At 36.3% G+C, this 12,533-nt stretch overlaps 1 protein-coding gene across 1 annotated transcript in view; it reads left to right on the top strand.

Annotated features, from left to right (window-relative positions):
* LOC138333015 (kin of IRRE-like protein 2) overlaps positions 1–12,533 on the top strand; it is a 122,198-nt gene that overhangs the window by 84,229 nt on the left and 25,436 nt on the right. The window contains exon 2 of the mRNA XM_069281110.1: positions 10,164–10,300. Within this exon, the coding sequence (XP_069137211.1) occupies positions 10,164–10,300 (137 nt within the window). The remainder of the gene's footprint in view (positions 1–10,163; positions 10,301–12,533) is intronic.

Genomic DNA, 12,533 nt, shown 5'->3' with positions numbered 1-12,533 from the left:
AGCCGTGACCGATTCCTTGTATTAGTCTTATTGTCAGCGTCAACTGTTAATTGACGTTTGTGGTTAATGTGAAAGTTGAAGGAAAACATGGATAGCGGCCATCACAGGAAATATTTCATTACAATACGTCGCGTGGTTAGGTTTAATTTGGTTTTATTCAAAAGATAAGGCTAATCCTGGACAAAATTCTTTGTACAAGATTATTGTGTGTTCGTGTAACTAATTGCCTTCTGGCTAAAGATTAAATTTATTGTTTAATACTATCTCACCGAAGCGTGATGCTGATGAGAGAAGCCCATTCTTACAATAAAAACTTATAAACGAGTGGTCCAATACTTTTATGCTGTATTTTCTTACTATGATTTTCCTAATTTAAAAAGCTATCGTCATTTAATCCACCATGTATATGTGGTGTATTGTGTAAATGTTAGGTGGTTTATGTGTTTTGGAGATTGCAGTATTGTGAAAAATGTTTGGAAACTCTAGATCATCTCACAAAATTAACTTTAATATCTGACCACCTCGCCTGCTTCTGTGTACGGAGAAAATGACGAGGTGATCCGATTGAATGTTATCTCCGATCTGTAAGGCAGTCCTTCCAATGCATTCCATAGAATCAAGGGCGGTATATAGCTCCTGTGTTACCGTGAATGTTGGTCCACATCACATCAGATGTTGACTTTGTCGTGTCCCGTCATCAACACCATGAATCCCTATCATCACTGATTGGAGAATGAAGACATTTGTTTTGTCCTGGGTAATTGATAGATGTGTAACTGTTATAATTGTCGTCTGCACAATCCTCCATAACAGTATCACAGTATCTAACTACGTAAACATATCGCCTGCTAGGAGAGGATAATTAAATCATATTATGTTCGTCCTAAAATTCAGACTTTTGACACTTGCTGTGGAAATGAAAGACACGATAATGATATTTACATTTCCGTTTTCTCTTTACTATGTAACCTTACCAACTGCGAAATCGTTTACAATTGCGTAAACGCAGTGGTTGCCGCGCTAGAATACACAAACCGGAACACCGACTTCCGCAGGTAGAGTGAATGTGCATCCGATTAGGCCTATTGTAATTGTTTGAAAAATCTTCAATATATTGCATTTATAAATGTAATGTAAATCTTAGATTATGTATCAGCAAATAAAACAAATAACATATATTGTGTAAATGGGATGAAAAAAAATCAAGTTAATGTGGAAATATATTGTGTGTACTCTCTAGCTTTGACAATATTTCCCGCCAAATTGAAGCCAGCTGTTACGGGATTCCATCAATTGACCGGCTGTTCCAACAATCGTATAACATTGAAAAAACAGAATCTTATTTTATTTGAACGCTTAATTTAAATGAAATGGTCGCTCGAAATGTAAATATAAGGAATGATTTTTATTGTTTGTTGTTTACTGGTGTGAAAACTGCATTTTTGTCAAGATAGCGCGTCATTTAAAATATCTGTACAAAAAATGCAGTTTACACACCAGTAAACAACAAACTATAAAAATAATTCCTTAAATAAACTAAGACGATGGGGCATCCAGCCCCCAGGACCAAAACTCCATTGTCCCCTAGCTATCCCTAGCCCACAACTCCACTGTTTCCTAACCCTAGCCCCCAACTCTACTGTCCCCTACCCCCAGCCCCCAACTCCACTGTCCCCAACCCCTAGCCCCAAACTTCACTGTTTCCTACCCCTAACCTCCAACTCCACTGTCCCCTACACTACAAACTCCACTACCATAAGCCAGTAATGAGATAATATTTATTCACATGATTCTATACTCTTTGTTATTGTATGTTGTATAATCATTAAAATCGTTTTAGTAGAAAGAACATGAACATTACATATAATAAAGGGTTCAATTTGTTGACTTTTGATAAATAGGGATGGAAAATCGGTTTGGCTAAAACGAAATATCCAAAAGTCGACAGTGAACTGGATGAGAAGTAACGAAAAGCTGTCCAATTGCCGACCTCATGAATCTGTAGATTTTCAAACTAATGTCAACAAACTCCATTTATCATCAATAATAATGATCACTTTGTTATGGATCTTGGTCCTCTTTAAACAATAAAACAAATGTTATATTTTGGAACGCCGAATATGTGTTTGTATGACAGATGACTTTACTCAGTGTGTGCGGATTTGTATTGAGTGCTATGATAAAAGAGAAATATTTGAGTGCTTGCGATAAAGTACTTCATTTTATTAAAGGAAACACAATCAGAAAAAATCTAAATACATTGCCAAAGATATGACGTCTGTATGTCAAATAGATTTAAATTCTTACGCATGATGAGTACGTATATATATGCTATAACGCCATGTCGTTTGATGCCAGCGAAATTCACCAACCTCGTATTCAAATGATTTATGAATGGTGTCCATCATTTCTGATAACGTTTTCAAATGTATTAAAAGAAGACAAATATAAGGCAAATAGTATATTTAAAACAGCAGTCGTGTCGTAAATCACTACAATCAAATTCCGAGCTTTGACAGCCTCTCTTTGAGGTCTACATCGATCTGTCGTCCTTTATCAACAACTCGTTCACTATAATGGACGCCGATTCCGACCAAGTTATCTCCGCTCTGCAGGCTGATTGTAAAGTTAAATATCGTATGACGTGAACGCCACATGGGGGTTATATCACGCCCTTTCCTGTTCTGTCATACCTATAGCATGTGCTTTCGTACATTATAAATATAACCAATCGAAAACAATGCTTTGTCTTTTGGTTTTACGTTTTTTAAGCGTTTGCTGGTGTGATGAACGTTTTTGGTTGTGTTTGCCTTAGCCGAAACACACTAGTGATTTTTTGCAAATAGCTCTCCATCTAGCGCATTTTATATAATACATGTATGGAATGAGGCGATTGGTTCACCACCTTTTTTTGTTGGATGTATCCTGCTTAATTGGTCGAGAGAAAATCTACAAATAGAAAACCACCAGTACGCAGTCTCTTTATAATACACTTATAGCACAAAACTATTGTTATGGGATACCAATAATCCTGGTAGGATACAAATGTTTTTAGATGCTCTCCTTATACATGTTTTCAATAGGCCATTGCTGTTTCAAGACTGGATAAGGACCGATACTGTTATTTATAGCGGGTGGACACCTTCAGGTCATTGGCATATTTCATCGTTCCGTGAAAGTTGTTCTGCCGATAAATTTGTATATTGTAGACACAAGATGGGTAAAAAACTAAATCTTATTTCAATTTTTGGGTGACGTCACAAACATTTAGTTGGATATATGTTCTATGAGTATTACCTAAAGTTCCGCATCACGTCATATAATCATTCTTGTCCCCAAGCATATATTTGAATTCATCTGTCACTTCTACTATATAAATAACCAAGCCAAAGTGGGTTTGGCGAAGTCTATGAGGATGGTGTAAATAACACCCAAAACATGACCATTATGACGTCATTAATGTTGATATGGTAGCATCAATTCGTTATCATGATCGCGCATTATGAAGATTGTCTGCAAAACTTTGGCATCTATATATACCATATATATCAATCAAGAGCTAGGTCACATATAAATCCTTGGCTAGTTTAATGCTTAAAAATAATTGCTTAAAATATTACGCAGCAGCACCATGTTGTATCCTATCGGATGACTCAATTCTAAGACACCATTACCTACAACTTGCCGGGACTAATTTGTTGGGGGAAAGTGTTGGGGCGTAAGAAGGGGGCGGAGAGGGACAGCGATAATGAGAGACCTAAATTGTCGTACGTACAATAACGCATCTTGACGGCATCATTAGCGAACTCATCATTCTGGATAAACAGTTTTATGGGGAAATCAAAGTAACAGATATCGTGAGCGTAATGATGGATATAGAATCCCCAAATATCACTAAACTTACACAAACAAATTAATGATGTAATTAAGCTGCATTATGTGTCCGTGTATACCAGTGAAATACCATGGAATTGGAAGTGTGATGTTATGCGCTGTCTAAATGTAATACATGTATGCAATAGAAAAAGTAAACGCTGATAAAACTACTAGTATGGGGGATGCTAATGTAGCGATTGTAAGACATTGTACAATACAGCTGGGACACACAGAAAACCAAACTTATCCATGTACAGCATCCTAACACTGCCTCTCACTAGCATTAAATGGTACTGTGCTCACGTCAAATATGTCTAACCGGTACTAGTACCGACGTATCAAATCTACCATGATCGGTATCTTACAGGATATGATCAAATCCGATATACATATCTCGAAATATGGCGTGCCGAACGTTGAAAAATTCAATAAGTAAAAACATTTGTGCAAAAAAAATGTGTTTGTAATATATCGTTATATGTGTTCATTCTTTTTAATTTGTGTGTGAAAAAATATTTGTGTGTATCTTTTTTTATATTTGTGTCTGAAAAAATTGTTTGTGTGTGATGTTGTTTTATGTTTGTGTGTGAAAATCACACATAAATATATATTTTTACACATAAATATATTTTTCACACACACAAAGAAATTATTGAACAAAAATTTTATTTTTACATATAGATATTAAAAAAATACACAAACATTCATTGTTTTTTCACACAAATTAAACATATTGAACACATATAACGATATATTACAAAACATTTTTTTCCTTTACACATTTTATTTTACTTATTGAATTTTGCAACGTTCGGCACGCCATATCGAAATGCCCTGCCTTTCCGGATATTTATAGATAGAAGTGATATTACGTTTGATTTCATTTGATACTTTATAGCTATCTACAAAATTTTGGAAGCCTTATATTCAGACAAATGATTTCGAATGCTGACTATCTGACAGAATATGCCAGCACAGTCGGAAGAATGCTTGGTTATTTCCATCACTCTAGCAAATGTATACCAATCACGACTTCACGGTATCCATCAGTAAAATAATCATTAAAACGGTTCAAAATTGATTTTGGATACACATATAGCTGGGTGGGAGGTTTGGATAAGGGTTGTTATTTCCGGTACACAAAACATCACGACGAACAGTTTAAGGCAATTTACATAACCCATGTTGACTTATATGAGCTGTGACTTCAATTGTGTCCAGCTTTCCGAGATCAAAATCTATTTTGGCATTTATTTAATCCCAGAGGAGATGCTCCCAAAGACGAAATTCCAACTTAAAACTACGTGGCTTCAATTTCCATAATCCATTGGTGTACGTACGAAACGCTACTAGAACCCCGAAAAAACATAGCACAGACGTCCAAATTCAGATCGATATAATTCAGTCAATATTGTTATTTTATAGTACAAATGTATTTTTGTGATCACTCAAGGGAATAGAACTTTAATGCGCATGCGTGGAATCAATTTCCACGATTGGGGCGTCTAGATGAGAGAAAAGACGTCTCTTGGGACTTTGATCATCGACACTTCCCCGAACATCATACGGGCTCAAATAGAGGCAACCACAAAAATACTCATCGGCTGCAAAAGTACTCAAAATGTTATATTTAACTGAAACAATCAGTGACTTTATTTTAAAAGTAGAACTTTCTAATAATTAAAATATAGAATCATCAATTGGTGGGTGGGGAATAGAAGGCACATTCTCACGTGACACGCGAGTCGTCCTTGCCATAAAGCGTCGTCTTGGTCAGTGTACCATTATGGTGGGGGCAGCTTTTCATCTATTTCAATTTGTGATTACGTTATGTAGAGAACTCCTCCAGTTTGTCTGTACAGTGTATTGAGGGTATGTACTTATAAGATACAGACATCAGATTCATTGACCAGAAACAGCAGAGTGCATCATAGGTTACACAAGACTATAAGGGACTGCTCAAGAATATCTAAAACCCGACACATAGAATGCACTATTTAATGGAAAAGGAAAAACACTGGGCCTTAGTTGACTTTCTTATCAAGATCTCGGGCTCAAAGTTTGCAGGCTTAATATACTGAAATAAAAACGAATCTTTTCTTAGATAAACCAGACACAATACGTATCGCTTGTAGTCATTAGACAAGATTCCCATCATTATTTCCTTTATAAGTGATATAGATAATAATATACATTTGCCGACTTGTGATGAAAACATATCCCCGTATCTGCTTATGAAATAGAGTAATGAAGTCGAATCTTAAACATTTTAAATATCAAAGATGTAGAATGCGGATGTATGTCATTATAATCTAGTTCATAAGACTATTATAGAAAGTTTCAAATGATTATGTGGCTTATTGCGTCAAAAACGCCGCACACCGCCTTGTTACTGGGGCGATGTTTTAATAGCTTGTTTGAGGAATACAAGGGCGCATGTTTAACGGAACTCAATTAGCCTTCGGAGGTACGATAAGGTATACTTTGCTGTACTGATTCTATTTTAACAGGTTCCAATGAGCGCCTATTACGAGATATGTGATGCTTATGTCAAGTAATTTGTGTAAATAATCACCTCGAAAAGGAGTAACAAAAACAACAAACGTTTAACATATGTGTGGGTAATGAGCAGGTTACTAACATTAGTCAGTTAAGTATGAAACAGAATAAAAAACGGTCACACGCCCCCTGGCGGGACTGATATACGACAGTCCCACCGTGTGCAGCTCGTGTATCAACTCTTGCTCTCTATGACGGGAGTGCTGCTCCATTGGTAGTGTGTATGTTAGAGAATTCTATGATTCATTAAAAGACGTCGGATTACTGAATTGACTAAGCTACAGTTTCCATTTCAAATTGGCGATATGTACACAATTTACACAAGAAAAGAAACTGTAGTTTTAAGCATTGATGTCAATATTTGTAATATCATCGAGGTATGAAAATAATTTTGTTTACAAACTATGTGATGTGGATCCTCGTAGCGGATTCTCACAGAATTTTGCAAACAACATGTATTTTCTAACCGGATGTAATTAAAGAAATACTGACATAAAAAAGTACGTTTGCCTTCACTTCTCTCAAAACCATGTCTTAGAAGGAAAAATCGTCGACAGATTTATATGTGACCCTTTCTAAGTGCATTTGTTTACAAAAATAACCACTTCCAATATACTTCAAAATCACTTCATTATCTTAGTGCTTTGTTTACAATAGTCTATATGGGTAACGTAAACTATGGGTAACTGTTCGCTGTGATATTTGCACCCTTGACAGAAAGCTCCGATCTGATGACTTTTCTTGACATTAACGTCATGCTTATCTCTTCATACATAGTTTAGTTACATAATTAACCTATTGCACCCCTAAACGTGAACGTTAATGCCTTCACGCGCTTTGTCACGCGTAGTATTGACTGGAAACGCCAAAAGGAGTTGAAATGCTAAAAGAGAAAACGATTGTACAACATTTGACATTTGAATATAGAATAACAGATGATTGTCGTTATTATTAAAACCTGATTCAAATAAATTTATCAAATAAACCATTTTTTTTCTGAAAAACACTGTAAAATATATCGCCGTTCGATTAGAACCAGACATTCCACGTAGAATACGTTCTCAGTGAAATGTTTATAACAAAGGGGTGTTTCTTGATTTAATACAACTATCTACAATAGAGGTACTCAATGAAGATTGGTTTAGTATGCTATTACATAGACGTCCCAAGTCAGGATAGGGCAGCCAGTACGTAAGTAAATGGACAATTAATTTTGAATACGGAAAACAAAGACTATCTACATCTGCTACACGTCGTGGCCAATAAAATTACGTTTATTTTTAACACTCCGCTCCGATTACGTAGCATTATGTGTATGGTTTTTTTTTAAATAAAAACACGGAGAGGTGGAAGTCGACGGGACTAAACAAAATATTCAACAAGAGATATGATTTTTCCACAGGCAAAGTATCACAGAATGACTGACAATCTGTACATTATATCTGTCCATTTCCATATGAAATTACATGACATTCGCGACTCCTTAAGAATATGGTAGAAAATACCAAGTCCTCCTTCAAGCCGAAAAATCATCTGTATTCATGACTTAACTCTGGAATGTTCATCGCATCAGTGAGTTATGTTATTAATGTATTTAGGCCTGAGTAGGCTCTGCAACAAATTGACTCTGCCAATGTTTTATTTTCTCCAATAAATTGTCATTATTTGAATTATGGAATTGTGTGTAGTGTTGATGGTACACTGACGCAATGTGCTCGTTTATTTCCGTCACCGGTCTCGTTCTACGGGCTACGTACATACATCATGACTGCTGTTCTCAAACATTTCTTTTATGACAATTTTACGACATTGTCGGGTTCTCGACGCCAGATAGTGCAGACAGGTCTCGAGGAAAGCTGTTTCATTTGATAGCTGACATAATCGAAATGCAAAAGTTCATACCAGCTGCATTTACAGATTTATATTTCGAACTGTAGAATATAGCTAGTCTACTTGAAGGTGTCAGCGACGTAGGACGACGAAGTTGGTATGTCCTTGTCTGTTTCCTATGATGAACATGACTACCATTTGTGATTGATGAAATTGTCGGTAACTTAGGAGTACTGAAGCCAGTTTAGAGATGTTAGTACAGCGTTACCAGTAACGTAAGGCAGTGGTGCATTTTACACTCGGCAAAATGAATAAAAAAAAGTATGCTTTATTTATATATTTTAAGATGGATCAACAAAATTGATTCATCATATGCTGTTTATGTATTAAAAATTGCATGTCTTAAGAAATCCTTGCTGATGAAAACATGATCGCATGCTGGTTGATATTTGAAGTGATTTGATCTGTCTATCATTAAACCCTTCGACTTATATTACGTTGTGCAAAAGTTGTTACTGAGATAAGGATTACATAAAATGATTATTTTTGTGAACACATTTAATATCTCATTAACAACTAAAACACATTACTCAGATTATATTATACTTAACCGTGAAGGTAGGATGTAGAATCTGCAATATCGTTTTGTTATCAGTTAATCTCGGAAGAAAAACCGGTTGATAAAACTCCTTATTGGCTGTTATATGGTAGAATTTTCATAGTTTTCGGGAAAAAAGATTTTTTTCTCGTAAATTTTATTATGGAAAAATAGCTTGTCGAATAATCTTAAGATTAAATGTAGTATCATATTGGAGATTTTGGTTAGGATTGGTGAAATATAGTTTGTCAACTCAAAATATTAGACTCAGCATACACGAGCAAGCTCAGGGCAACACGTTTTGTCTGAAATTCCTTTACCAAAATATTTTACATACTAAACAGTCCATGCTAGATGCATCCCGACCCTTCTGCTGCAAGTGACCTTGGCAGAACGCCAAAGCTTTTCTTCTGCTTTTTGTAATTTGCACCACCATGACAAAGGAATCCCAATGAATTATGCAAACAAAATCGTCATTAATTCTAGAACCTGCAATATAATCCGGTTAAAATTAAACTCGAGCAACGATATTTCAATTAGTGAATTCACGCGTACGTTAGTCTATTGGCTGTAATCTGCCGGAAGCTGTTAGAGGACACGTGACCAGTATTAATACCAATTAATGTTGACAATTAGAAGAGAAAATATCGTTAAAATAATAACTTATGTTGGGATTATTTATCATCTTAATTTAATTGTTGTGAGATGTGTATGTAGGAGGAGTGCACGTGCTCCCTCGCAGTCAGACATCTGTATGCTGGCGTAGAAAGAAAAGTCGTTATAATGGCTTGTTTATGCGGTTTCATGCGATAGGCGATGCCAACGTGAATTCAATCTTTGTAAATTAAGATTTGCTTAATTCTTCGGAAATGTACTCCAGAAAAGCAACGAAGATATATGTACAGAACGATACGTCTGAATATTTTGGAATAAAGATAACCATGCGAGAAAAGTACAAGGGGCGGTTTAGGACAAAAAGACTGTAAACAAAATGAAAAAAGTGATTTTCTGGCAGATCGATATAACGAAGTGCGAAAGTGGAAATAATTCTAAGCAGAGACGGAATGTAACTCTGCACCATGATAATGTTAAGCAAACTATTTATCTGGTGACCAATGGCATGCACAGTAACCGTTGGATAAGCCAAAGCAGTTGAATGAAGGAATGGAAGTTATTCAACAACAATACAGCCACAAACATTTGTATTTGAACGAGATAATAATGCTTTTCCATAATTAAAAACACAAAGAAGTCACAATTGTATTTATTTCAAATTTAGAAGAATTTGCTTTAATTTCAGTGTCTGCACGTGAACGTTACAACTACAATTCTCGATATCCCGTCCCGAACTTTCTGACGTCAGAGACTAATTTAACATATATGGCCGGAGACAAAGCCATTCTGGAGTGTGCCGTAGAGAACTTGGGGACCAGAACGGTAAGTTGCCAATAAGACTTTTTCTTCGTTAACTCTGTACATGGGGAACCAGCAGGGTAAGCTGCTAATAACACTTGGGTTTCTTCTTAGCTAACTCTGTACATGGGGAACCAGCAGGGTAAGCTGCTAATAACACTTGGGTTTCTTCTTAGCTATCTCTGTTCATGGGGAACCAGCAGGGTCAGTTGCTAATAACACTTGGTTTTCTTCTTAGCTAACTCTGTACATGAGGAACCAGCAGGGTCAGTTGCTAATAACACTTGGGTTTCTTCTTAGCTAAATCTGTACATGGAGAAGCAGCAGGTTCAGTTGCAAATATTTGTTTCCTTTCCTCTCTAAATGAAAAAGTAAAATGTCAATAACGTTGTTACCTCCTCGACTACTTCTCTACCCGGTAACGACGACGGTAAATAGTTAATAACAACTGTTCCCTTCTTCTTCATGTGTGAACGACGACGGTATATAGTCAATAACAACTGTTCCCTGCTTCTCCATGTGTTAACGAGGACGGTAAATAGTTTATAACAACTGTTCCTTTCTTCTCCATGTGTGAACGAGGACGGTAAATAGTTTATAACAACTGTTCCTTTCTTCTCCATGTCTGAGGACGGTAAATAGTTAATACAAACTAATCCCTTCTTCTCAATGTGTGAACGAGGCCGGTAAACAGTCAATAACAACTGCTCCCTTCTTTTCCATGTTTGAACGACGACGGTAAATACATGTGTAGTTAATAACAATTGTTACCTTCTTCTCGATATGTGAGGACGGTAAATAGTCAATAACAACTGTTTCCTTCTTCTCCATGTGTGAGGACGTAAATAGTCAATAACAACTGTTCCCTTCTTCTCCATGTATGAACGAGGACGGTAAATAGTCAATAACAACTGTTACCTTCTTCTCCCTGTGTGAACGAGGACGGTAAATTGTCAATAACAACTGTTCCCTTCTTCTCCATGTGTGAACGAGGACGGTAAATAGTCAACAACAACTGTTCCCTTCTTCTCCATGTGTGAGGACGGTAAATAGTCAATAACAACTGTTCCCTTCTGCTCCATGTGCGAACGAGAGGACGGTAAATAGTCAATAACAACTGTTTCCTTCTTCTTCATGTGTGAACGAGGACGGTAAATAGTAAATAACAACTGTTCCCTTCTTCTCCATGTGTGAGGACGGTAAATAGTAAATGACAACTGTTTCTTTCTTCTCCATGTCTGAGCACGCTTAGTCTTCAATATCACCAGTTTTGTTCCTCTTTACATGTGAAGTCTCCAGCTTCCGAGTTTGAATGCGATATACAGAGACTTTTACAAGAATTGTCGATATTGCAAAAGATTCCACTGAAACAACTAACGCTAGCCATTTATAGATTAAAAAAATGGAACAAATTAATATCTTAGAAAATGATAAATATTCTTATTAAAGCAAGGATATAGACATATGATGGAGTTAGCAAGAAACAAGAAAAATGTTATAAAATATAATTAATATGAACAGCATATATGATAATGGAAATGCGTATTGCGTTATCTAAGTACCTGCTGAATTCCCTCGACGCCACGTTTTGTTGTGATTGATAACGCCAATATCCAGATTACAACTTACTGCACACTCTTCTTTAAAGAGCAATGACAGGCCGATCGTAATTAATTATTCACATGCCTTATATCAGGACACGACGACAGTGATGTCTCCCCTGGGAAGTCATAGGACTCGGCAAGTCATTACCCTATCCCTGCTCCAATCACTACCTGCATGTTTGTGACCAATGAGCCAATCAGAAAGGATCTTACAATTAAGGCTACGCCGGAAGTATGACACTGGGGAGCTCGAAAGGCTGTTTCTGTGTTTATGATGGCCGATATCAATGGCTTTAAGAGCACGTTTGTGCCGGTGTGAATTCCTCTATGGGTGATCCGTGATTACGAAATCCTGATTGAAATTTCAGAAAATGATGATATTTGCATTTTCTAGTAATTTAAAATTGAATACATGATTTGTAAACCCTGTTTCAGCAACAATCGGCATTAATAAGACCTTTGCAGTGCCTAATGTTTGTAATTGTGCAGTTAGAACAATAGTAATTTGAATTAATGGAATTAAACAACTTCACGGTTCAATTTGATTTCATTTTTTCCATCAGTGGTGTTTTTTCCCCATTTTACATGTCCTTCACTTGTTTATATGGATTTGTGATTTGCACATCTAAGGCGGTATTTTTGTCCATGTGAAA

The sequence above is a fragment of the Argopecten irradians genome, chromosome 10, assembly GCF_041381155.1.
Source record: "Argopecten irradians isolate NY chromosome 10, Ai_NY, whole genome shotgun sequence".
Classification (NCBI taxonomy): Eukaryota; Metazoa; Mollusca; class Bivalvia; order Pectinida; family Pectinidae; genus Argopecten; species Argopecten irradians.
This window is presented reverse-complemented; position numbering and strand designations above follow the sequence as displayed.